General features: G+C 55.9%; 1 protein-coding gene, 2 long non-coding RNA genes and 1 pseudogene across 6 annotated transcripts in view; 3 read left to right on the top strand and 1 right to left on the bottom strand.

Moving 5' to 3' along the window:
• Nucleotides 1–1,307: 1,307 nt before the first annotated feature.
• Pde6b (phosphodiesterase 6B) overlaps nt 1,308–25,889 on the bottom strand; it is a 43,112-nt gene continuing 18,530 nt past the window's right edge. The window contains exons 4-22 of the mRNA XM_047566586.1: nt 15,111–15,251; nt 14,952–15,026; nt 14,476–14,540; nt 13,638–13,704; nt 13,385–13,432; nt 12,290–12,439; nt 11,926–12,069; nt 11,343–11,408; nt 10,315–10,461; nt 5,901–6,008; nt 5,521–5,630; nt 5,350–5,437; nt 4,847–4,947; nt 4,664–4,771; nt 4,379–4,442; nt 4,024–4,098; nt 3,159–3,242; nt 2,199–2,352; nt 1,308–1,481 (exon numbers count right to left, since the gene is read on the bottom strand). Of these exons, the coding sequence (XP_047422542.1) occupies nt 1,420–1,481; nt 2,199–2,352; nt 3,159–3,242; nt 4,024–4,098; nt 4,379–4,442; nt 4,664–4,771; nt 4,847–4,947; nt 5,350–5,437; nt 5,521–5,630; nt 5,901–6,008; nt 10,315–10,461; nt 11,343–11,408; nt 11,926–12,069; nt 12,290–12,439; nt 13,385–13,432; nt 13,638–13,704; nt 14,476–14,540; nt 14,952–15,026; nt 15,111–15,251 (1,857 nt within the window). The 3' untranslated portion in view covers nt 1,308–1,419. The remainder of the gene's footprint in view (nt 1,482–2,198; nt 2,353–3,158; nt 3,243–4,023; nt 4,099–4,378; nt 4,443–4,663; nt 4,772–4,846; nt 4,948–5,349; nt 5,438–5,520; nt 5,631–5,900; nt 6,009–10,314; nt 10,462–11,342; nt 11,409–11,925; nt 12,070–12,289; nt 12,440–13,384; nt 13,433–13,637; nt 13,705–14,475; nt 14,541–14,951; nt 15,027–15,110; nt 15,252–25,889) is intronic.
• On the top strand, nt 1,368–7,721 carry LOC124994532 (uncharacterized). Its single transcript, XR_007110515.1, has 4 exons — nt 1,368–1,498; nt 2,245–2,445; nt 3,075–4,893; nt 6,490–7,721. It is a non-coding gene; the product is annotated as an uncharacterized LOC124994532 (long non-coding RNA).
• Nucleotides 9,950–19,008, top strand: LOC124994531 (uncharacterized). Of its 4 annotated transcripts, none has more exons than XR_007110513.1 (4): nt 9,950–10,404; nt 11,394–15,637; nt 15,980–16,774; nt 18,327–19,008. It is a non-coding gene; the product is annotated as an uncharacterized LOC124994531 (long non-coding RNA). The 4 variants fall into 4 exon arrangements; XR_007110514.1 differs by having other exon boundaries at nt 15,980–16,038; XR_007110512.1 differs by having other exon boundaries at nt 11,394–13,543; nt 13,660–16,774.
• Nucleotides 24,303–24,619, top strand: LOC124994807 (cysteine-rich PDZ-binding protein-like; annotated as a pseudogene).

A 25,889-nucleotide genomic window follows, 5' to 3' on the forward strand; every position in this document is an offset into this window, starting at 1 on the left:
CAAAACAGAGAAATGGATGCTGTTGTCTGGAGTGTCCAGGGGTGATCCAAGCAGTCCATCCTGATGAAGCAGCCCCTAGAGCTGCTCTGGGCTCTTACCTGCTTCTGCCAGCAGCCCAGGCCTCTGGACAGGTAGAGGAGGAATTGGAGGTTAAGTGGGTGGCTGGTGCAACTTTTAAGTTGGAAGCTGGGTCTTCTGTCCCCAGCTCGCAGTCCTCTCCTGTATTTTGAGGTGGCCAGGGCAACCTTGAGTCAGAAGCCCAGGGAGGTGGCCTCCTGAAGGCTGTTAGGTTGGGCTATCCCTAACCTCCTAGACAGGACTCCTGGCCACTGCAGCTGTGAGTTGGAGTGGGATGGTTATGTTGCTGCTTCCCACCTGTGTGTCGGGAGCCAATCCCTAGATGTAAAGCCTCAGTTTTTGTAAAGTTATTTCTGTAAATGTACAGAAATAACTTACAAACATTTCAGAAGCTTGTATTTGGGTTTTGTGAGTGAATGAGGCCCCCCCCCCCCGCCGCTTTCACCCTGAGCAGTGTTATTCCAGCACCTGGGTCTCCAGTGGTTGCTGTCTCAGGCTCCTGTCTGAGGTTGTCACCAGGGGTCATGGAGATGAGATTAAAAACTGGCTCCCTGCTCAGCGAGGCACTTGGCTCTTCTGGGTGCCCCTCCCTCCGAGGAGTGACAGCTATCCTGCAGAGTGCCATCCAGTGGGAGCGCTCTGGTGCTCACTGTAGTTGGAAACCCTTGTTCTCCACCAGGTGATGCCTATTCCAAAGGTGAGCCCCATTGGACTTTCTGCCTTTGCCCTTCTTCTAGTCTACCAGTGTTAAGTCAGGAGAGGGGACAGTTGCTCCTTACGGATAGACTTCTGGTGCAGGGTCTGGGCAAGTAAAAGCTTGGCTTCAAGTCCACCCCCATGCTCATTACAGACACTGCCATCCAACTGCACTCTGGTCCTGGCCTTGTGCTTGCTGGCAGAGCCTTCTGCTGGGTCAAGCACTGTGCCCTCCACAGTAACTATAGTATGAAAATAGACAAGTTGATCTCTACTTCATTCTGAATTCTGGGGTATGTTCTTGCTGAAGCAGGTGAGACAGGTGGGTGCTACACACCTGTATACACACATGTGCAGTTCTGAATGTCCCCACTCAGCAATTTCAGACAATTCACAGGCCCATTTCAAAGATCTTCCTGTGGGAACTGTATTCAGAAAATAGGTGAGTGATGTAGGCTATACGCTAATAAATTACTCAGAGTTGGCTTTAGTTTATAAAAAAAAATAATCTTATAAAGATTCAAATATCCCAAACTGTCTTCAGTCATTTTCTTGGCTTCCTAACTTTTTACTCCAAAGTGCAAGAGGTGGAGCCCACGTTCCAGTGGGTGAGGGGCTGGAGGGAGCCAGCTGCTGGACCAGGGCTCACAGGATACAGCAGGTAGAAGACTTGGGTGCCGGGTCGCCATTGCAGATTTCTGTGCCCACTGTGAGAGAAGACAGGGTGAGTGGGGAGCCTCTGCTTCGTGTGCCCTTTCCCTGTGGGAGGGGAGTGCAGGTCTGGCCAGCCCAAGCTGATGAACTGGAGCTGAGCTGTCGGTGCTTCCCCCTCGACGCCATGCCCCGATTGCTCTCAGTCCTGACCTCCCACCACTCTGAACCACCTTCTTCATGCTGGTCTACCCCATGGCACCGTGCACAGGGGACAACAAGACCCAGGCTAAGGGAGCCAAGCTCAGAGCCAGGGAACACACTGGGCTCTGGTCTGGGGTGCACTGACTTGTTCACTGGGGCAGGCCTGTGACAGGGCCAGATAAACAAGGACTCGACACTGGAGGACTAACTCCTGGGCAACTATCTTTCAGTTTTGCTGTGGTTTCTGAGGGTGGCATGGACATGTGGGTGGAGCTCACGAGCTACTTTGGAATGGACTCCTTGGTGGTGGAAGGGAGCTGCTAGGAGTCCAGCGAGCCTGCCTCCCTTTGTGAGGGCAGCAGTGTGGTTATTAGGGAGCACCTGAGCTCAGCTAGGAGCAGTGAGACTCCCCTGGGCCTGCCGACTGCACGGGTCCCTCCAGGCGGTGACCAGCACCACCAGAGGCCTGGGCATGCACTCTGCCTCTCCCTCAGCCCAACTGCTGTTGGGCTTCTGCCAAGCTTTGGCAGGGACTGCCTAATGCCCATCCCAGGTGGCAGGGTCCAGACCTTTCTTGACTGCCACACTCTCCTCCTGCTGCTTCTCCTCCTCCAGGGCCTTCACTTTGGCCTCGTGCTCGTCAGCCAGTGCTTTCCACTCCTTCCTGTTGTTCTGAAGTCGGTCAAACATGGGCAGGATCTCTTCATGGAAACGGGAGAACTCCTGGAGAAAACAAACATGTGTCCGTCCCCTCTGCTCCTGGAGGGCTGGGGTGCTTGTCTCTCTGGCCAGCCCCTGTGGATGGAGCTGAGAAAGGTAGAGGAGTCACCCTTGCTGGGCCGTGGCCTGTGGCCAGTTCAGAAGTGCATGTCCACGTTGGTCCTGCCTAAGTCACCAGTTAGGGCTGACTTCACCTAAGGCCAGATAGCACCCTCCTTAGCGGGGTGGGATGTTGCATGAGGCCCTGAAATCAACCCCACCCTGGTTAGTGCCCACCCAGCCCCTTCGTTGTGTCCTCAGAGGCCCAACCAGCAGAACTCAGACTCAGCAGGACCCTGGGTCCGTGTCCAGTGGGCAGGGCGTAGCTGTATTCCCATGTTCTGCAGGTCATGTGGGCTGGGCACACCAGCAGGGATGGGCAGACCCAGGCCCACTCTGGAGGGCTCACAACACCCACCAAAGGAACCCGTAGGCCACTTGTAGCATTGCCCAGAAGACAGAGTGCCGGCCATCTTGTCGGAGGGCCCCACTGAGCAAGGACCTGGAGGAGAGACCTTGTGGGGCAAGGGGCACTCTTGGTGCTCCTAAGGATGGTGGGTGGCAGATTTCATCTCCAGGGCAGGCGAGAGGACAAGCCATGGCTGAGCAGGTGGGGCGAGGCTGGGATGGAGGTGCCACCATCTCAGACGGGGTGGACTCTGCACAAGCATTCCTCCTGCTTCCAGGTCGCTGTGAGCCCCACCCACACCCCTGCCAGCTCCTGGCTACTCTTCCGCCAACACCCATCACCGTCTCCTTGGGCTTCGCACCTTGTACACAAACGTGCACACGAAGTCGATGAAGCCAACCTGCAGCTTGGGGAGCTCGTCCGCCTTGTTCCTGTCCATCATGGGCTTGTGGAGGAAGCAAAGACAGCTGGCCCAGCGCCCTCTGCTCAGGCCCAGCCAGCCCTACCCTGTAGTTCCAATGAACACACAAGACAGAACGAGCAGAGCACAGGGGCAAAGATGCAGCCACAGGGCCAAGCTCAGTGCCAGAGCTGGCCTGGAAGCAGAGAGCCTCTTTGTCAGCTGCCCAGGCTGCCCCTACCCACTCCTGAGCCTCTGCCCCTTAAGTGGGCCACAGCTGCCTCAACCAAGGGTCTTCTGTTCACAGGGCACTGTCCCCAGTGTTGACCTCAGGTTGCAGTTGCTGGCCAGTCACTGAGCTGCCCAGGCCCCAGATGAGCTGTGGAACCTGTACCTAGCATGCAACCTGTGGCACAATCATTTGCCTGGTTGGAGACCCTTCTCCCACCTTGTGCCAAGAGGCTGGAGCAGCGTGGCCAGGTGCCGTCCTGTACTAGCAGTGTGTCCATCTTGCATGGATGCCGGTCTTGCCCTGGACTCCCACCCCTGCTTTTCCTGCCCTGCACTGTCCCTGCAGCTGTCCTGCCTGCCTGGGGAATATCCGGGAGCCACTTGTACGACTTGTACTCGTGGCTCCTGGTCAGGAGACCCTCACCTCTGGGTGGGCATCACCAGGCCCTGCATGCCATCTCACCAGAGGAGAAGCTATCTACTCTCACATAACATGACCACACACAGGAGGTGAAGACCTCAGAGCCCCCAGGTCCCCCGCACCACGGAGGGTCCACTCTCCGACAGGGCAGAAGCTTCTGGAAGCAACACTCACAATGGGCTGCTGATCCAAGACTGTCCTTTCCAAGTCCCCTTGTTCCCAGAACTCAGCGGCCACCAGCAGAGCAACCTGGCAGCACACAGAGGCAGTGCCCTTGGTTCTGCGTGCTCAGGGGTCCTGACCTATGGCCGCACCCCAGCCTGGGCCCCTCAAAGGCCACATGGTGGCGTTGCACTGGAGCACCTGGAGCTCTCAGGCTCCACTGGGCCGGTTTAGTCATTAGGTGCCCCGCTCCGCACATGGGCAGACCCCATGGCTGCCCTCAGCATGGCTGCTCCCCTCTGAGCTCCCCAAATGCAGACCCAGGAGGCCCTGGAAGGGTGACTGGGTCTGGCCAGCCAGGCCTGACCTTGCTCTGGACCTCCCAGGGCTTGGTAATGGCAGACAGGTCACAGGCAGTCATCATCATGGCCCTGCCGGCAGACAGAGCAGAGCCATGAGTTCTCGCTGGTGCCCTCGGCTCCCTGAGACAGGCCTGGGGCAAGCGCCTGTCCTGGGGCACCGTCTCAAGGTGGAGGAAGGGAGCTGAGGGTGAAGAGAGGACTGCTAGCGGCCACAGCCCAGGACTCGTCCATCTGACCCTAGCTGTCCCTCGGGGCTCCTCTCCCAGGTCTGCAGGATGGAGTGGGCTCACATGACTATCTCCTTCCGCGTGGTCTCCAGAGACAGGTACTCCACCCAGCTCTTCTTGTCTGCATAGTTCTTGGACTCATCCACGATCTTCTGGAACATGGTCCTCTTCCTGGATGTGGGAAGGAGGGGGAAGGTGGTGGCCAGTCCCACAGGCGCACTCCCGCCCCCACCTCCTGGCGCGCACTTGAAGTAGAGGGCCAGGTCGGTGGCGATGATGGCGATGTCCATGAGGTGGGTCACATGCTCGTGCTGCCGCCGATTCAGGTTCTGGTAGATGTTCAGGCTCTGTGGGCATCAGTTGGTGCAGGGCCGCGGTCAGGTGTGGGGCAGGGCCCTTGGCTGTGGCTCTCGTCCTGGGCGCCTCCTCTGCCCCAGGCTCCTGGGTCCTGCATCAGGCTTGCCTCTGCTCCTGCTCCTTGGGAAGACAGCCCCCTGCCCTCCCTGAGTCCACCCTCCAAGGCAGCTTCTGCCGTGGCTGTAGGCTCTGAACCCAGCAGGCCTCGCACCTCGCTGTGCAGGGAGAAGCCTGGGTCGGCTTCCCTGGCACACCCCGCTGTGCTGGGCCTGCCCCCTGGACACCATCTGAGAACCTGTCCTGGCTGCTCACATGGCCACAGGTCTCTTGCTGCCAAACCCACCCTGGCCCACCCAAGCCCTGCAGTTCCCAGGAGCCAGTGAGGGGCCAACCTCCTCTGCCAGCAGGAACTTCCCAAACTCCAGGTGGTGCCGCTCCAAGATGGAGGAGCCATGGAGCTTGGCTAGGGGATTCTGGGATCTGTTCAAAACACAAGCAGTCAGAAGGGCAGTGGGCCAGGCCGGCTGTGCAGATGCCCCGAGGGAGGCATGCCCGGCGCCTACTTCATCTGGTACAGGTTGTTGGTGCCTCGGTGGTCGATGTCGTGGCACAGGCCTGCCGTGACCATGGCGAGGGCCTCCAGGTCTGTGTAGTAGATCTTCAGCTTGCCGGTCTGTCGGGGCAGGCCCAGGCCTGGGTCCTGCTGCTGCCCAGCTCCGTGCTCCAGCCAGGCCAGGGCAGGGGTACTCGTGGCTGGGCCCCATCCTGCTCTCTTGCCCAGCCCAGGGGTCCTCCACCATGACCCACCTGGGCAAGCACTGGCGGGAGGGTCTGGGCTGCCCCTCCCCCGGCCCTCCCCACCCAGGTCTGACTCCACCCCAGGCACACCAGGCAGGTGGGAGGTGGTGGTGGGTGCCCTGCCCACCCTGCCCTATCCACACACCATGAGTAGCGTGAACATGGTCTGGGCCACGTTGAAGCCGTGGCGCCAGTTGTGGTAGGTGACTCTCCGGTAGGCTTTGCTGACAGAGAACAGGAACCGCACCAGGACCTGGGGCAGAGGACGCGCAGGCTCTGTGATCAGCGGGGAGTCGCCCACGCCTGGCATGGGATGGCTGCTCCCCTGAGCCTCCCATCCCACTTGTTCCCAGTGGCCCTTGCCTGCCTTTCCTGGGTCGGCAGTGACCTTGGGTTCACCCTGCAGGGCTGACAGGAAGCCTGAGCCAGAAGGGAAGAGTTAAGAGTGGCTCCTGCCATTGGAATTGGGGCCTTGGCCTATGGGTCAGCCCCAAAGTGGGAAGGAGGCCCTGGGAGACTCTGAGAATCCGTGTTAGGCCTGGATATTTGAATGGGCCAGATGTGTGGCCTGTGGACAAAAGGGTGGGGGAACGTTGCAGGGAGTCAACCAGGGGCAAGAGAATATGGGTCAGCGGAGCCTCTGGCTTCCATGGTGATATTTAGGGTAGACAATTATTTGGAAGTATTTTCATTCTGTTTGCATTTTCTATAAATCCTTTTGTGTTTTCCCTTAGTATTTACTAAGGTTCACTCCAAAACAGCCGGCAGCCACTCTGTTCTCTGAGGGGCATGAGGAAAGGTGCCTGACACCCTCTGGGCTGGGACGGAGCTGTGGAGCTGAGGACAGGACTGAGGAGGAGCCCGCAGGTGGGAGCACAGGCGCGGGTCCAGGGCTGAGAGCCACATCGTTCCCAGGTGACCCCGTGGGACTCTGGTAACTTTCTCCTTGGTTGAGGCACTGCTTCCATTCCCTGAACCTCACGCAAACCAGTTATTGCCTAGTGAAGCGCCAAATGAAAAAATTCCCTGGAAATGTTACTGGTCAAATGTTCAGTCCATCAACCCATCACAAATGTGTCCACCTACCGTTCCAAACACCATTCATCTACCAACCATCCCAAATCAAAGATCAGGCATCCGGCCCCAACCACTGGACATCTACGTCCATAAACATCCTCTCAGACATCTACGTCCATAAACATCCACTCGGACATCTACGTCCACAAACATCCACTCGGACATCTACGTCCACAAACATCCACTCAGACATCTACGTCCACAAACATCCACTCGGACATCTACGTCCACAAACATCCTCTCGGACATCTACGTCCACAAACATCCTCTCGGACATCTACGTCCACAAACATCCACTCGGACATCTACGTCCACAAACATCCTCTCGGACATCTACGTCCACAAACATCCACTCGGACATCTACGTCCACAAACATCCACTCGGACATCTACGTCCACAAACATCCTCTCGGACATCTACGTCCACAAACATCCTCTCGGACATCTACGTCCACAAACATCCTCTCGGACATCTACGTCCACAAACATCCACTCGGACATCTACGTCCACAAACATCCTCTCGGACATCTACGTCCACAAACATCCTCTCGGACATCTACGTCCACAAACATCCTCTCGGACATCTACGTCCACAAACATCCACTCGGACATCTACGCCCACAAACATCCACTCGGACATCTACGTCCACAAACATCCACTCGGACTTCTACGTCCATAAACATCCACTCGGACATCTACGCCCACAAACATCCACTCGGACATCTACGTCCACAAACATCCACTCGGACATCTACGTCCACAAACATCCACTCGGACATCTACGTCCACAAACATCCACTCGGACTTCTACGTCCATAAACATCCACACACTCTCCTACTAGTCCACTGCTCTGTCCTCATCCACACACTCTCCTACTGTTCCACTGCTCTGTCCTCATCCACACACTCTCCTACTAGTCCACTGCTCTGTCCTCATCCACACACTCTCCTACTGTTCCACTGCTCTGTCCTCATCCACACACTCTCCTACTAGTCCACTGCTCTGTCCTCATCCACACACTCTCCTACTATTCCACTGCTCTGTCCTCATCCACACACTCTCCTACTAGTCCACTGATCTGTCCTCATCCACACACTCTCCTACTAGTCCACTGCTCTGTCCTCATCCACACACTCTCCTACTAGTCCACTGCTCTGTCCTCATCCACACACTCTCCTACTAGTCCACTGCTCTGTCCTCATCCACACACTCTCCTAGTTGTCCACTGCTCTGTCCTCATCCACACACTCTCCTACTAGTCCACTGCTCTGTCCTCATCCACACACTCACCTACTAGTCCACTGCTCTGTCCTCATCCACACACTCTCCTACTAGTCCACTGCTCTGTCCTCATCCACACACTCTCCTAGTTGTCCACTGCTCTGTCCTCATCCACACACTCTCCTACTAGTCCACTGCTCTGTCCTCATCCACACACTCTCCTACTAGTCCACTGCTCTGTCCTCATCCACACACTCTCCTACTAGTCCACTCCTCTATCCTCATCCACACACTCTCCTAGTTGTCCACTGGTCTGTCCCCATCCAGACACTCACCTACTTTCCACTGCTCTGTCCTCATCCACCCACTCACCTACTTGTTCCATGGGCTATCCTTCATCGACCCACTCACCCACACATTTATTTACCCATGTGTACCTCCTTTAATCTGTCTATCTGTCTGTTCATTTGTCCTTCTACACATCTCTCCTTCCACCCTGATCCACACATCCTTCAACTCTACATCGTTTCTCCATCAATCCACCTTTTGTTCATCCATTCTGTCATCTTTTCTAGGCATACTTCATGTATTTTTTAAATTCTGTGAGTAAGATGCTTGTCCCCAAAACACCTTGGGACACCCATCACCACAACCTCTCACCTTCTGAAGGTCTGGGAGCCCCACCCTTTTTACCACCTCCTGGTATTTCTGGGACTCTCAAGCATGCTCTCTCACCTCCTGGGATCAGGGACCCTCAAACATGCCTCGCAGGGGATCAGGACCCTAAACCATGCCTCTCTAATTCCTGGGGATTGGGACTCTCAACCATGCTCCTCCCACCTCCCAGGGGATCAGTACCCTCAAACATGCTTCTTTACCTTCCGGGATCAGAGACCCTCACCCATGCCCACCTAACCCCCAGGGGATCAGGGACCCTCACCCATGCCCACCTACCTCCCAGGGGATCAGTACCCTCACCCATGCCCTCCTCCTCCTGGGGATCAGGACCCTCACCCATGCCCTCCTCCTCTTGGGGTCAGGCCCTCACCCACGCCCTCCTCCTGGGGATCAGGGACCCTCACCATACTCCTACCTCCTGGGGATCAGCACCCTCACCCATGCCCTCCTCCTGGGGATCAGGGACCCTCACCATGCTCCTACCTCCTGGGGATCAGCACCCTCACCATGCCCTCCTCCTGGGGATCAGGGACCCTCACCATGCTCCTACCTCCTGGGGATCAGCACCCTCACCCATGCCCTCCTCCTGGGGATCAGGGACCCTCACCATGCTCCTACCTCCTGGGGATCAGCACCCTCACCCATGCCCTCCTCCTGGGGATCAGGGACCCTCACCCATGCCCTCCTCCTCCTGGGATCAGCACCCTCACCCATGCCCTCCTCCTCCTGGGCATCAGGCCCTCACCCATGCCCTCCTCCTCCTGGGATCAGTACCCTCACCATGCCCTCCTCCTCCTGGGCATCAGGCCCTCACCCATGCCCTCCTCCTCCTGGGGATCAGGGACCCTCACCATGCTCCTACCTCCTGGGATCAGCACCCTCACCCATGCCCTCCTCCTCCTGGGATCAGGCCCTCACCATGCCCTCCTCCTCCTGGGATCAGCACCCTCACCCATGCCCTCCTCCTCCTGGGATCAGCACCCTCACCCATGCCCTCCTCCTCCTGGGGATCAGGGACCCTCACCATGCTCCTACCTCCTGGGGATCAGTACCCTCACCCATGCCCTCCTCCTGGGGATCAGGGACCCTCACCATGCTCCTACCTCCTGGGATCAGCACCCTCACCATGCCCTCCTCCTCCTGGGATCAGCACCCTCACCCATGCCCTCCTCCTCCTGGGATCAGCACCCTCACCCATGCCCTCCTCCTCCTGGGATCAGCACCCTCACCCATGCCCTCCTCCTCCTGGGATCAGCACCCTCACCATGCTCCTACCTCCTGGGGATCAGGGACCCTCACCATGCCCTCCTCCTCCTGGGATCAGCACCCTCACCCATGCCCTCCTCCTCCTGGGGTCAGGCCCTCACCCATGCCCTCCTCCTGGGATCAGCACCCTCACCCATGCCCTCCTCCTCCTGGGATCAGCACCCTCACCCATGCCCTCCTCCTCCTGGGATCAGCACCCTCACCCATGCCCTCCTCCTCCTGGGATCAGCACCCTCACCCATGCCCTCCTCCTCCTGGGGTCAGGCCCTCACCCATGCCCTCTCCCTGGGGTCAGGCCCTCAACATGCTCCCACCTCCTGGGGGATCTGGAACTTGCGCACCACGCCCAGCTCGTAGTACATCTGGACGCCACACTTGACCAGCTCCAGCTCTGTGCACTCCAGGTCAGAGAAATGAAACTCATAGATGTCGAACTTGGTGGGTCCTGGAAGCTCTTCCTTCTGCAGGAGCGATGAGGTCTGAGGCAGGCCCTCCAGCCCCACTTGCTCTGCACCCTTCCTCCTCCCTGAACCCCCTCTCCCACCAGATGCCCTTGACACCTCTGGTGAGATCTGCAGCCCATGGCCTGGGACATCCCATCCCCCCAGCTCAGCCCATCCTCCCTCTCCTCCCACCCATTACTACTGTCTGTAATGATGTCAGGGAAGCAAACTAGCAAAAACAGATCCATGCAGGGAAAGGTAGGCACACATGGACAAAGGCAGCTGGACACATGCACATATGTGCTGACTTACATGGCAGCACATGCACACAGCACAGGTGACATAGACACTGGGACTGTCATAACTCGTCCCATGATCACATTCTCTGAGGCCACACAGTGGGACGAACAACCCAGATGACTGCTAAGTCACACAGGTGGCAGAAATGGAGGTGTCACAGACCACTAGGTGATCTGTGGTGTTCTCTGGGAGACACACAAGCATGTGTGTGTGTGTCCTGTGTGTGCTTGCACAGTGGGGTTTGCAGGCAGCTGGCCCTGCTCTAGGGGCAGCAGAGATGGACACTTGTTCCAAGTCATGCCTGCAGATACTAAAATGTGGACAGTTCTGGAAGCACAGAGAAGACAGGAGGGCATACAAATGCGGTTGGCAGTGCAGATGTCAAGTCAGTTCCAGCTGGACAGGAACTCAAAACACTGGCCAGGAAAGACTCAGAGCCAGGGTCCTGTAGACGCATGTCTGCTGAGGAGTGCAGGTGCACTCAAACACAGGCCCACACAGACGACCAACATCTCGAGATGGCCCCCCGTCCCAGGGGAACTCCCCTCCTGTGGGCAGGAGTGCCCAGCGTCCACTGAGGAACAGATGCAGGTTCTCACCAAGATCTTCCCCAGTTCGTCCTCCTCACAGTCAGTGGGCTCCTTCCCCAGGCGTTCCCTCGTTGGCTAAAAGGAGCAACAGGCAGGTCATGGGACAGAGACGGCACTGCCCTCAGCCTTGAGTGAGAGAGTGACCATCACCTTCACATGTAAGCACGTTGGACAAAGGGACTCTGAGGACTGATGGGCAGCTGTCTCCTTGGGCCAGGGTACCCTTGATTCCAGATAGACAGGCACCCTCATGGGAGTGAGCAGGTACCTGAAGGCCCCAGTGTGACTGTGCACGTGCGTGGATGTGAGTGCTTGCATGAGTATGTGAGTATGCACGTGTGTGTGCGCGGCTCACTTTCCTGCATCTCTCACTGATCTCAGCACTCTGCATGGATAACAGGTGGAGCCTCTCATGATGGGCAGGCAGACATTGGGCACACTCATCCACATTCGAACCTGAGGCACTGGGAAGTCCCGGGGCTGGGCAGGCAGGGTACGGGCGCCAGGGACCTGGGGTGGGGACCCAGGGGTGTGTCTTCCCCTGGGCTCCCTGCCTCCCCCACAGAGGACTGTGGAGTGCAAGGTGTGGTACCAGGATCATCTGGATTTCATCCTTGTCGCATCTCACGTGGTACAGAACCATGTCCTGGGCGATGTCTTTGCGGTTCTCCAGCTTGTTCATCTTGTCATAGGTGTCTGTGTTCAGCACTGACCAGCCCAGGAACTGCGTCAGGGACTGGAGACAGAACTGCAGGGTCACCCACTTCCCCGTGCTCCCTGATGAGTTCTGCTGGTCATTCAGTGGGCAGGTGCCCAGAGCCTTCCAGTGGGGCCTGCAGGGATGTGGCCTCATCCCCACTCTCCCTGACCTCGTGCTGGGGAGAGGCTGAAAGCAGTGGAGGCACCCCACTTGCTGGCACCCCATGCCGTCACGCACGGCCCCTCTGCCGCTTTACCTCCATGAGAACTTCATCCTGCTCGTCAAAGGGCTTCCCGTCTTTCCTGTTGTAGAAGGTCGCCACCCCCACGATCTCCTCCTTCTTGTTGACGATGGGCATGGAGAGCACATTCTTGATGACCCACCCAGAGTCGTCCAGGGGCCCCTCCTGCGGGGGCAGAAAGAGCTGAGGGCAGCCTTGGGTCTGGCCCCGGCCAGGTGTGTTGCCCAGGGAGCGCCTCATTTGGCTGCTCTCAGGTGTGGAGCCTGGGCGAGTTCCTGTCTCTTCCCTGGGCTTGTCTGGGAACTTGGTTCCACAGTCTTCGTGTCATGATCTTTCCAACTAGAGGAGCAAGTTTTCCCACCAGAGCTGGCTAAAGAGGGTGGCAGGCCCAAGAAGTCCCTCTGAGAAGACCCCAAGCGGCGCTGCTCTCAACGCTCTCCACGACTGCTCAACACGGGCCTCACACTTCCAGTTTATACTGGGCCCTGTGTATTGTGTCACTGGTCCTGTCTGCCATCCCAAGGAGACTGGGCCTGGATGATGGACTAGGGAGAGTGGGCCCATTCTTCCAGGAGGCATTTAGAGACAAAGCCTGTTCCCATCAGTCCATGTGACCTCCTCAGAAAGAGCCGGCCCTGCCCGTGGTCCCCTATGATGACATGAAGAGCAAGCAAATGATGCTGGGGCTCAGCCTGGCCCAGCTGAACTCACATAGGACCAACTGAGCCCAGTCAAGATCAGCTGAGTACAGACAGGATCCGCTGAGCCCAGTCAAGATCAGCTGAGTACAGACAGGATCAGCTGAGCCCAGTCAAGATCAGCTGAGTACAGACAGGATCTGCTGAGTCCAGCCAAGATCAGCAAAGCCTAGGCAGGATCAGCTGAGCCCAGGCAGGATTGGCTGAGCCCACCAGAGCCTAGACAAGATCAGTGGAGCCTCAGCAGAGCCCAGCCCACCTGCAGACCTGTGAGCACAAATACATGCTTCTCATCAGCGACTGGAACTGAGGTTGTTTCTTAAGCAGCAAGAACTAAATTGGTCTATCACTTCTGAACTAAAATACTCTCTTTCCTGAGACACACACTGCCTACCAATGACTAGACAGATACCTGAAACTTGAACATTTCATCTGTGGAGGTATTCATGATGTTACAGATCTGAAAAAGGATCAGAATTGGTGTCACCTGGAGCGGCTGCAGGCACACTGGTTCTAAAGGCACTGACCAGCCCAGCCTTGATTGTGAGAGGCAAACTTCTAACGCGGCAAGGTGAAGGGTGGCGGGAAGTGCAGAGGTGGGGAGGCAGGTGTGCAGGCATTCAGCACCACGAGCATGGGTCTGCGCCCAGGGCCACAGCACTCACAAAGCCACTTTCTGCCACATAGGTTGGAAGGCCACTGGCCAGGGCCCAGTGATCGTCTGGGGGTGTGCTGGGGGAGAGAAGCAGAGGGTCAGCTGGACAGATATTTGAGTTGCGGGGTGTGACGGCATGTGAGTGTTCAGGTCACCCCCTTCTCTGAGCTCAGGTGGAGGTGGGGGTGGGGTGGGAACCTGGTGAGAACTGGAGGAGGTCAGAGGATGAGGCTTGTCCCACTCCACCCTGCTGGGGACTCTACACTCTGCAAGAACTGCTCCCCCCGGGGGACCCCAGGCTTCAGTTACCCTCCTGGACTCTGTTGGTCCCCTGTCCTGCAGTCCTGGCCCAGCTTATGCAGGCCTGGCCCCTGATCCTGGTGCTTGTTTGGAGTCTGGGGTGGGGTCTTGTCGGGCCTGTGGCTCGTGGGGTCACTGGCCACACTGTGTAGGGTTGAGGAGGGCACTCCTCTCCCCAGTCCCTCTAGGCTGGAGCTGGGGCCTGAGCTCTGTACTGAACTTCTCCTTGAGGGTGGGGCTCCATCTGTGAGCACTGGGCGGCCAAGCAAAGAGACCCCCAAGCTGACCTCCGGGCCCCTGCAAGGCTCACCTGATCCCACTGGATGCCCACTCTGAGTGTCCAGGTGGCTGGTCACCTCCCTCCTCAGTGCCCCGATTCCCTTCTCACTATCTCAGAGCAGGCAAGCAGCTTCCCTGCCCCGAGCTGCAGGACCACAGGCCAGGTGGGCCGCGCTGGCTCCTCCTGAGAAACCCGGGATCCATTGCCCCAAAGGCGGCACCTGGTCTGAGGGCCCCATGGTGACGCCGCTGGAAGAGCCTGCACTTACGGAATGACCTTGATGTCCTCCTTGCCGTGGAGGATGTAGTCAATGACTTTGTAGAAGACAATTTCCTGAGAACCAGAACACATCAGGGTGTGGCCCCTGGCGCGGCTCCTCCACGGGACCCGTCCCTGAGAGGGCAGAGGGCCAACGCCCTGCCCAGACGCTCGTGCCCAGCTCCAGGTGACAGCACAGGCAGGTGACAGGCACACGCCCCACAAGTCCCAAGCATGCGTTACACACTCATTTTCACGCAGCTGCACCCAGCAGGGCACACTGCGTGCCTGGTCAGGGAACGTGCTGCACACTTGATTTACAGCCTCTTCCTTCTGTCCCACTTGCCCACTCGTGGAGGTTCGGGGAAGCCGCCCCACCCTTGGGGCAGGTGGGCAGCTGGGGTAGGGGTCCTCCTCACAGCCTCCCCCGAGTTGAAGCCAGGGAAGCCAAGGTAGGAGCTGGCCTGGCCCTGACACCCCACTCACCCGGCCGTCGGGTGTGCGTGGGCCTGAGTATGGCGGAGCTTCTCCCATCAGCACAGGCCACACGTCAAAAAACTCCTGGGCAGAGGAGAGCAGAGCGGAGAGTCATCCTGGAGCTGGGTCAGGCTGGCCAGGAGGGCCCCTGAAAACACCAGGCCTCACCTTCTCCTTGGTCATGTCCAGGAGGCCCACGGAGTACCGGTCACAATTCAGATAGGCCCGCACTGTGTAGAAGGCCTTGTGGAACTGCCTCTCGATGTCCGTCAGCTCCTCAAACACCTTGTTGGCTGACCAGAGCAGCACCTGGAGAGGCGGCACACCGTAGACCTGCAGACCCGACTGTCTGACCACAGCAGCCTGGGGTCAACTCAGCCTGGCACACGCAGCGCACGGCATCTGACCACGGAGCCTGGGAGGACGCTGCGTAACCCAGGCTTTCATCTGGGTGTAGGACTCTGCTTCCTGACCCAGAGGGACCTGGGATCCCTGGGCAGCAAGGTCTCTGGGCTTTGGTTGCAATCCTGCCACACACTGCCCAGCACTGGCTTCGTGTTTGGTCAGTGAGTAAAACTTCAGAGGGAGGAGAGTGAAAACTGAAATCTGTTGCTCTGGGCTTGCAAGAAAGAAGGACAACTAGCCTCCGAGGGACTGCTCTGCAGTGGGCCTTCCGGAAGCTGGGGTTTGAGGAGGTAAATTCTCTGGACATCAGACCCTTTGTCTCAGCACAGGGGAGACGGTCCTCTGAGCGTGGTGGCTTGGCCTCTGACTCCCTCTGCCCAGCCTACCATCGTCCAGAGAGGTGGGCGAGGCCTGGCTCCCAGCACCACCCTTGGCACGGTGCCTTAGCCCTCACCAGAGCAGGTGCCTGGGTGTCTCCTCTCCCTGTGCCCAGCCTCTGCCACACCAGCTCCTGTGCCTCCAACACCCAGCCCTGCACCAGGACTTCTGGTTGGCAGCCCTGGGCTCCAGAGCCAGCCCTCCCACCCTCTGAAGCCTAGGTGACTTCCCTCTGCCTGTCCCCTCACCCTCAGACGCCCACAGCACAGGAAGGAGGAACATGAGCTCCTGCCGCAGTGACCGCAACCCACGGGTGCGTCCAACCACTCAACCTGAAGTTCACAGGGGGCGGTGCAGACACCATGTCCACTGAGGAGAGGGACACACGGTGACCACGGGGCAGATGCACAGGCAGCCACAGGGGAGGCACCCTAGTTGCTCTAGCTCCCCAGAGTGTAGAGGGAGGACCTGTGGTGGGACACTGCACCCTGGGGGAACAGGACCCGCTGCCGGTCCTGGAGCAAGGAGGCATTCCACCCAGCGCTCCCTCCTGCCCAGGGCGCACCCACGCCCCGTCCCGCAGTGCTCCCTCCCTCTGCTCGTGGGGCCAGCTCCTTCCACCAGTGCTTCCTCCCCCTCTGGAGGGAGGCCACTCCGCCCAGCAGCCTTCTCCTCTCTCTCAGAGTGCGTCCTGCGTGCCTTCCGGGGCCCCACAGGAGCCACGCTGCCCTCATCCCATGCCTCCTCCTCTTCCCGCGGGGTGGCGGTGCTGACCCTGCTCCAGCTCTCTCAGGCTTGCTTCCTCTCGCCTCTGCTGTAGCGACGGGTCTGCCTCAGCCTGGCTCTCTGGCCTCGACTGCACCAGCTCCACCCCCGCGCGCCCTGCTGCCCTGGGGCCTCTGCAGGCACAGGCGTGGTCAGTCCAGTCCTGGAGGGTGGCGGGTCCGACTAGGACTCTCCTAACAATTGAATATGGAGCACTTTCTTGCAGCTACAGCGCCTACCGTTCCGTCAGTCTTGCTGCGGTTGTGCATGTGTTGGAATGGCAGGTGTGTTTTTACTGGGCACCTGACCCTTCACAGATGGCTTCCGGGGAGTGGGCTCCTGGACGCCCAGCTCCATCCACCTCTCCGCTGGGAGGGGCTTCTGGCAACAGGGCCCCACCCACCTCTCCCCCGGCGGAACCTGTGCTGAGGGACTGTCCCACCCACACAGGGCGCCTGCCAGGCTCTGTCCTGGGTCCTCAGAGCCCTTCCCAGGGACTTCTCGTCCACTGGTATCCGCAGATGCCTCCCTGAGGATCCGCCCGGACGCCCCCAAGCACCCGGCCTGACCTCTGTGAGGCACCATCTCACTGTGGCCACCCACTTGACCTCTTTTCCACGGAGTCAGGATGGCAATTTGTTTGTGGCCAGTGCAGGCCTCACACTCAGTGCCTCACACTCAGTGCCTCACACTCAGTGCCTCACACTCAGTGGAAGGGCGGGCGGCCTGGATCCAGGGGCTCCCGCGTGGCTGTCTGCAGGGGCTTCAGGAGTGGGGGTCAGCCCCCTGCTGCTGGCGGAGCTCTGTCCTCGGCCTCTGTAGCTGGGAGGGAGAGCCCGCAGAAGAGTTCCAGGACCACGGGTCGGAGCCTTCCCTGACAGGCAGCGCTGAGGATGTGGCACTGCCCCCCAGGCCGTGGGCCTCAGAGGGCCTCCTAGGTCTGGTCGTTGCCCCTGGTGTGAAGCCCCCATCGTGCCGGGCTCTCAGGATGCTGGGAGGCTAAGGCAGGCACACCTACCAAGGCTTCCAGGGTCCCTGACCCAGGAGCCCAGTGTGGGTGAGAGTGCGAGTCACTGCCTGTCCGTCTCCTGAGCCTCCAGGCCAGGACCATGCCTTCACAGACGTCCACAGGTGTCCACAGGTGCCGCGATAGCTCCTGCTGGAGCAGGCTCAGTCTGGCTGCAGGTCTGACTCTGAGTCACCGAGTGTCAGTCTCCCGGGTCTGTCTGCCCAGGGAGGGGGACAGAGTGAGCTCTCACATCCCTGTGCAGCGCCTCCTGTCGCCTGCAGTCCCCCTGGTCCCTGGTGCACCAGCACCGCCTCTGGCTACCAGGGTCATTTCCTGCAGCCGGGGAACAGGTCTGTCATGCTCCCCAGCGAGGAAGACAAAGAGCCCAAGGTGGTCTGAAGCCAGGCAGCCCTTCCTCCCCCAGGCCTCTGCTGCCTCCTCGCTTCTGCTGGTGACTTTCTAGGTAGTGCCAGTGCATACGGTAATAAGGGAGGTGCTGCCGTCTCCTTCAGAACACAGCTGTGCGCCTTTACACACGTGTCTGTTGCCTGTGCAGCCACCACAGGCCAGGATCAGGCACCCAGGGCCCCTCTGCCCAGGCCACACTGCCTGCCCTGGGGAACACTTCGCCTCAGTGGCTGCAGTGTCCAGTGCCCCAGCTCTGTGCAGGCCTTCTGTGGGTCTTCCTGTCGAGCTGTTGCCAGGTTACCCTTCTTCCCTGCTAGGGGACACTGCCTGCTAGGATTTCAGCGTCTTGCATCCTGTGTGTCTTGGCTTCCCTTGGTGCCTGCGGGCCCTGACCCTGTCCTCTCCAACTCCCCACACAGGCCACTCTGTCCTCCCGTGGGAGGCCTTCTCAGGCTCATCCCAGCTCTGGAACGAGGAGCGTCTTCACCCACACTCCTTGACTGACTGCAGGAGAGGTGCGCCTGAGGCCAGGGCCTGCTGATCTTAGGGGAGTGAGGCGTGCGCACCCCAGATTTTCAAGGATGCTCCAAACCCACATTCTTGTGTGAAATTCCTTGACTTCAAAATTTTGGAAATGTTCCCCATTTTCTTCTTGTTGTTTTATAATTTCAAGTCTTATAAGTCTGCAAACCATTTTGCATTGGTTCTTGTATTAGAGTTGACATAAAAGTTCATTTTAATTTCTATGCATGTGGATAACTAGTTTTCCTGGCACCATCTATTTCCCTGTGGTATGTTCTTATCACCTTTGTTGAAAACCAATCAATTTGATTTTTTTTCTGGTCTCCTATTCCATCGGCCCCTGTGCCTGTTTTTGTGTTGACATCATGCTGTTTGATTACTATAGCTTCAGAAGACATTCTGAAATCTGGGAGTGTGAAACCTGCAGTTTTGTTCTTTTCAGTCAAGTTTGTTTTGGTCTTTTGTGGTTTCATGTGAGTTGTAGGGTTGTTTTTCTATTTCTAAGGAGAATAACATTGGAATTTTGAAGGGCATTGCATTGAATCTGTAGATTGCTTTGGATAACAGACATTTAAACAATGTTAATTCTTCCAATCCATGAACATGGGATGTCTTTTCATTTATTTGTGTTGTTTTCAATTTCTTTCATTGACATTTTATAGTTTTCAATATGAAGGTCTTTCACTTGCTGGGTTAAATTTGTTCCTAAATATTTTTGGATGCTATTGGAAATGTGATTGTTTCTTTTTCAGTGTACACAAATGCTACTAACTTTCATAAGTTGATTTTATATCCTGCAACATTACTGAATTTGTTTATCAGTTATAACAGTTTACATGACATTGCAAAGTGATTTTTTTTTTTTTGCATGTACAAAAAAAGCACAGGCTCCAACATAGAAAATAGAGAAATGGGACTTCACAAACTAAAAAGCTCCTCTCTCAAGAGAAGATGTACAAATGGCCAAAAGATATATGAGAAAATGCTCAACATCTCTAATCAGATGCAAATTAAAACCACAATAAGATATCACCTGACAGTTGTTGAACTGGCTATTTTGAAAACATGAAAGATAAGTGTAGTGAGGATGTCAGGAAAAGGGAGCTGGCACACTGTTGATGAAAATGCAAATTAGGACAGCTGTTTTGGAAATCAGTGGGAGGTTCCTAAAACACTAGAAGTGAAGTACTGTATGATCCAGGAATCCCACTTCTGGATATTTACCCAAAAGACTTGAATCAGTATGTTGAAAGGATGCAGCACGCTTCACGGTAGTCAAGATATGGAACCTGCCTCCTTGTCAAAGGCGAAACCCTGAGTGAAACGGGTTCAGAGACAGGTGCTGCACCGTCTTGCTCAGGTGGAATCTGGGAAGGCTGAGCTGGGCCAGATGAAGACTGGGGTTGTGGCCGCCAGGAGCTGGGTGGGCAGGAGGGGAGAGCAGGGGCATGGCACAAGCTTCTAGTTCCTGGAGCAGCGGTCCAGGTACTGCCTCTCAGAGGAGGTGGCTGCATCCCTCAATGAGCCTTGCAGATTTCAAAACAGTGAAGGTGGATCCCAGATATCCTCTCCAAGGAGAAGCATGTGTATCTGAGGTGGTGGACGTGCTGGTGGGCCTGAGCCATCATTCCGCAATGAGAGTATGGAAGCAGCGCGTGAACCCACAGGTGTGCACGGGCATGACTTGTCAACTAAAAGTAGGAGAAGTCTTGAAAAAAATGTTGGGAATGTCCAATCAAGTGCAGTACCAGGTAGGACGAGGGCAGGTGTGGCGAGGGACAAGTGTCCTATTGTCAGGCGGCTCGGCTCCCCGTGGTCCACACCTCCGCCCTCCCCAAGAAGTGGCAAGCCCTGCTGACCATGCGCCCGTGCCTACTGTCCCCAGCACACCACACACATCAACGCCTGCTAGCCCTGGAGGACTCAGCCCGAGGTCTGGTGGAAGGGACAGACCGTCCCTGCAGAGCCCCACTAGTAGGAGGCAGCATTACCCAAGCTATGTGGAGTTACCCTAAGAGTTAGGGTGTTAAGGTCAAAGGTCGTGAAAACCCAAGCTCAGAATGACTTCCTTGCATCTTTCTCTCTGCTCTTGAGGAATTATGGGGTAAGAATGGTGGACACCAAGGCAGCCCTCCCCAACTCTGTCCAGGACATCATGGCAGGGTTCCAGTCCCTCCCCACTCCTGACTTCCAAACTCCCACTTGTCCCCAGTGTAAGCCCCTGACATTGAGGCTCTTCCATGCCCGTCCTGAGATGCTGGGCATGCCCATGGCCTCTGGATGAGCCACCAGGCCCAGACACACAGATGGATGGCTACTGGCCACAGAACTGGACCCACTGGGCCTCATCCAGTCTTCAGTGGTGATGGGCAGTGGGAATTGCTCCATAGAAAGTGACCAGGAGCTGATGTGATGGGACAAAGAGGTGTTCCAAGGTCCAGGGCCAAGCCGGGCTTCCTTTGTTCTGTTGGCTCTGACCAGAGTGGTCAAGGTACTTTTCAGAAGGAACCCTGCTGGGAGGGAGATGGGCAAGGGAGCAGCTGCAGGGCCTGCTGTGCTACCAGCAGGAGGGAGGAGCAGAGTGAGCTCCAGCTGGCCTTCAAGCCCTGGGCCTTTGGTCCTCACAGACACTTCCCCTCCAAGGCAGAGCTTCCTGAGCCCGGCTTCCTGGAGATGCTCAGCGTGCGGCCTCAGATGGTTTTTCCCAGGGCCTGGCAGGTACTGTGGGGCGTCTGCACTTTGAACTCCCATGGGGGTGTGGCCTGTGGCCTGGGCAGCTGGGAGGAAGCCGCACTGTCTGCTCTTCCGAGTGCCGGCTCCCCTTGCTGCCTGGGCGAGGGATGGGGAGCCGCCCCACAGGACAGGGGACACTGACCCTGCAACTTGCCCTCTGATGTGGGGCCGTCTGGGATCTGTGCTCCTGGCAGAGGACCAGGCTGCAGAGAGGGCTGCGGTCATGTGCAGAGAGGGGCCAGGTTGCAGGGGAGCCTAGCAGCAAGACCTGAGTTGTAAAGTGCGGCTCTGACTGTTGGGCGGAGTGGACTGCAGGGGTGTCAGAGGGAAGGGACACCGAGGCACGGGAGTGGGGACACTATGGGAAGGGCAGGCAGGCAGGACAGTGGGGAGGGACCAGCTGTAGCCCTTCCACACAGAGAACACGCCCAGGCCTCCTAAGATGTGGCTCCTTGCGGGCACAGGGCCCTGTGAGACCTAGGAGGCGTGTGTGCCAAGTGGGGCAGCAACAGTCCCGTAGAGGCACCTGGGTGTGTGGGTGGCTGTGACTGGGAACGGGGTCAGGGGCCCAGCACCCTCCTTGCTCCTGGCAGGGATGCCGTGGGGGCCCAGGGCTGCTGGGACTCATGACACTCACTTGTGGTATCTCTGTGCCTGACAGTGAGTTCTTGGGCTGCATCTGCCAAGAGACCCCCCAAAGCAACCATGCTTTCCCACAGAGATCAGGAAGTGTCCTGGAGCTGGATGTGCCCATGGCCCCAGAACCTGGAGCCCCAGGGGTTCTCCAGGTTTGCCTTGCCGGGGAATGAGCACCTCGGGGAAGGGCTTGGGGATGTTTGCAACTGTTTTATTTTCTCTCGATGGTGCTGGATGGACCCAGGGCCTTGAGCCTGCTAGGCAGGCCTCTGCCACTGCGCCACATCCAGCCCTGCAATTGCTTTTAAGGTTATCAGGATACAGAACAGACTGAAAACCAACAACTTAGGCTCACTGGGAATTGAGGTCTCAGCCCTGGCCCCCGACCCTGGAAACAGTACTATTGCTCAGAGAGGAGAGAAAATGGAATGATGTAAGATGCTCAGTTAAAACCAGAGAAGGTGGGAAAAAAAAGAACACACAAGAGCAACACAGAAAGCAGTAAAGAACACGGCAGAGGTTAGTCCAGCCAGGCAGCAGTCACTTCAGTGTGAAGAGCCCAGGCACACACCTGAAAGACTTGTAGGCGTGGTCTCTGCGCTGTCTGCAGGAAACGCCCTTCAGGTGGAAGGACAGATGGTTCGAGAGCAAGGGAGGGAGTGGGTGTGTGCCCAACACCAAAGGAAAGCGCAGGAGCAGCTGTCTTCACTCTGGAACACGCAGAGTTCTCGAGAGGAGGATCTGGGGTGGAGAAGGCGTTGCATGGAGACAGGGGATCTTTTCTCCAAGAAGGTCCTGCCACCCTGGCCACATGCACTGGCAGCAGAGTGCAGGCCCCAGGGTCGCGGCCACTCCACTTCTGTGGGATGCACCAGCTCCCCCATCAAGATGGCAGAGCTGTAGGAAGGTTAGAAGAGGTAGAACTCACAGCTAAACAGCTGGGTGCAACTGACAGCTGCAGGCACTTCGCCCCAGCAGCAGAGTACACCTTCTTTCCAAGCTCATGTGGGACAGTTGCCAAAGCAGCACACCCTGTCTACGAGGTACACTTAACTGATTTAGACACGTAGAGATGACAAGATGCACGTTCTCACCCCATGGAGGAATTAGTCTAGAAATTGATAACAGAGAACTGGACAGTTCCAAAGCAGATTGAACAGATCAAACGATATATGAGCCAAAACCTCTAGAGAAATTTGAAGATTTTGAACTAAATGAAAGTGAAAATACAACTTATCAAAATCTGTGAGATATGGTGAGAGCAAGGTTTAGAGGGAGATTCACAGCATCAAATGCACTTGTTAGGAAAGAAGACAGATTCCACATCAACAATCCAGGCTCGGGAAACTAGGAAAAGACTGGCCCAAGCCTAAAGTATCAGGAGAAAGAGAAGGTCAAACTCAGGCAGAGCGGCACAACAGGCCTTGGGGCACAGGAAGCCCCTCGGTCCGTTTTCAGAGTGCAGCATTCAGCCTTAATGGAGCCAGTCTAACCATTTAATTAGAGCACTTCCCTGTCCATGCCAATTTTAAAAGTTAGTTGATTGTGTAGATTGTAGCCCCAAACTCCTCCACTCAGAGTGAAGGGCAGCACTGCGTTAGGGATAAAAGCAGGCAGCATCCTGCCTGGGGCGCTTGCCGGTGGGTTCCGTAGTGGCCCTTCTGGCAGAGGTGAGGTTTGCCTTGCCTGCCCACCTGAGAGCTCGTGTCTGCTTTCTGGGGCACCTTAGTATTCTAATAGTTTTGGCACCCAGTGTGGGGCTCCATACATCCTCTAGGGTCTGAGGACCCCCACTTCTAGAGGAGATGTACCCTGATGCCTTGCTGTGGTGGCTTTGGAGCAGGAAAGGAGGCCAACAAAGGACCCAAAATTCAAGGTGGATAAAAAGTGGATCAGCAACACAGAGAAAGACCCTGAGGAGCACCATAGTGAGGAGGTAATTCCCTGCGTGGACGGAGGCAGGAAAATCTAACTCAGGCTTGAGAGAGAAGCACTTTGCTGGTGGTCAGGACATCCTGGGGGTTGTGTGAATGAAACTGAGACTGTTGAGAAACATGGGACAACATTCCGGAGAATGGGATGTAAGGGGGCTGAGGACAGAGCAGGGCCCAGGTGTGCAGGAAACTGCTAATGAGGTGCGGTGGGGACACAGGGAGAAATTTGACTATGGGAAGTTCTGTAGGGAAAAGTGGGCAAAAATTCTAGGCCTAGAAATAGGGAGGAACAACAGGAAAGGGAGGACATGAGAGCCCAGAACCCAACAGGACTACTACTCAGCCAGAGATGAAAAACCTGTGTGAACGGAGGGATCCGAGAGCTCAGAACCCACCCACACAACGACGCTGATCTTTGATTCAGGACGGAGCAATCAAGAGAGAGATACTGCTCTCTTCTCATGGTGGTTGACAAAATGGAACAAGTGGACACCTACTCTATAATGTGCACCTAGAGTGTTGATGTTTTGAGCTGCTGCTGCGGCGTTTGAGGGAACTGTAGATGGAAGGATGGTATGTGGAAAATGTGAAAAGAAATGTGGTTCTGTTATCACTGCAGATACATGGAAAGATGGTGCAGGAAATGCCACAGAAAGTGGTGGAAGAAAGCTGAATGAAAATACAGGTCTGACCTCAAAAAAAGCAAGGCTTGATCCACATGGAAAGAATAAGTTCTCCACTTGCATAATTTGTAAAAGTTCTGTGCACCAGCCAGGTTCTCCTTTCCTCCAGGACTGTGCCTACAAAAAGGGCATCTATGTAATGTGTAGTAAAAAGGTTCTGGATAAAAAAACTACAGGCAAACATCTGTGCCGATGTATTGGTGAAGTTACTGGCTTTCTGTGATTTTCCTTTCTGCTTGGAATTTTCAAGGCATAACATAGATGTTCAACTTAAAAATAATCTCACTATACTACAAGCAATAGTAACAAAAACAGCATGGTATTGGCACCAAAATAGACAGGTAGACCAATGGTACAGAATAGAGGACACAGACACAAACCCAAATGAATACAATTTTCTCATACTAGACAAAGGTGTCAAAAATATGCAATGGAGAAAAGATAGCCTCTTCAACAAATGGTGCTGGGAAAACTGGAAATCCATATGCAACAGAATGAAACTAAACCCCTATCTCTCACCCTGCACAAAACTCAACTCACAATGGATCAAGGACCTTGAAATCAGACCAGAGACCCTGCATCTTATAGAAGACAAAGTAGGTCCAAATCTTCACCTTGTTGGCTTAGGATCAGACTTCCTTAACAGGATTCCCATAGCACAAGAAATAAAAGCAAGAATCAACAACTGGGATAGATTCAAACTAAATAGCTTTCTCTCAGCAAAGGAAACTATCAGCAATGCGAAGAGAGAGCCTACAGAGTGGGAGAATATCTTTGCCACTCATACTTCAGATAGAGCACTAATTTCCAGAATCTATAAAGAATTAAAAAAACTCTACACGAAGAATACAAATAACCCAATCGACAAATGGGCTAAGGATATGAACAGACACTTCACAGAAGAAGATCTACAAGCAATCAACAAACATATGAAAAATGTTCACCATCTTTAGTAATAAGAGAAATGCAAATCAAAACTACACTAAGATTCCATCTAACCCCAATTAGAATGGCGATTATCAAGAATACAAACAATAATAGGTGTTGGAGAGGATGTGGGGAAAAAGGTACACTCATACATTGCTGGTGGGGCTGCAAATTAGTGCAGCCACTCTGGAAAGCAGTGTGGAGATTCCTTAGAAAACTTGGAATGGACCTACCATTTGACCCAGCTATCCCACTCCTCAGCCTATACCCAAAGGACTTAAAATCAGCATACTACAGAGATACAGCCACATCAATGTTCGTAGCTGCTCAATTCATAATAGCCAGACTATGGAACCAACCTAGATGCCCTTCAATTGATGAATGGATAAACAAACTGTGGTATATATATACAATGGAATATTACTCAGCTATAAAGAATAATAAAATTATGGCATTTGCAGGCAAATGGATGAAATTGGAGAACATCATGCTAAGTGAGATAAGCCAATCTCAAAACTCCAAAAGGCGAATGATCTCACTGATAAGC

Source organism: Sciurus carolinensis, chromosome 10 (genome assembly GCF_902686445.1).
Source record: "Sciurus carolinensis chromosome 10, mSciCar1.2, whole genome shotgun sequence".
NCBI classification, from domain to species: domain Eukaryota; kingdom Metazoa; phylum Chordata; class Mammalia; order Rodentia; family Sciuridae; genus Sciurus; species Sciurus carolinensis.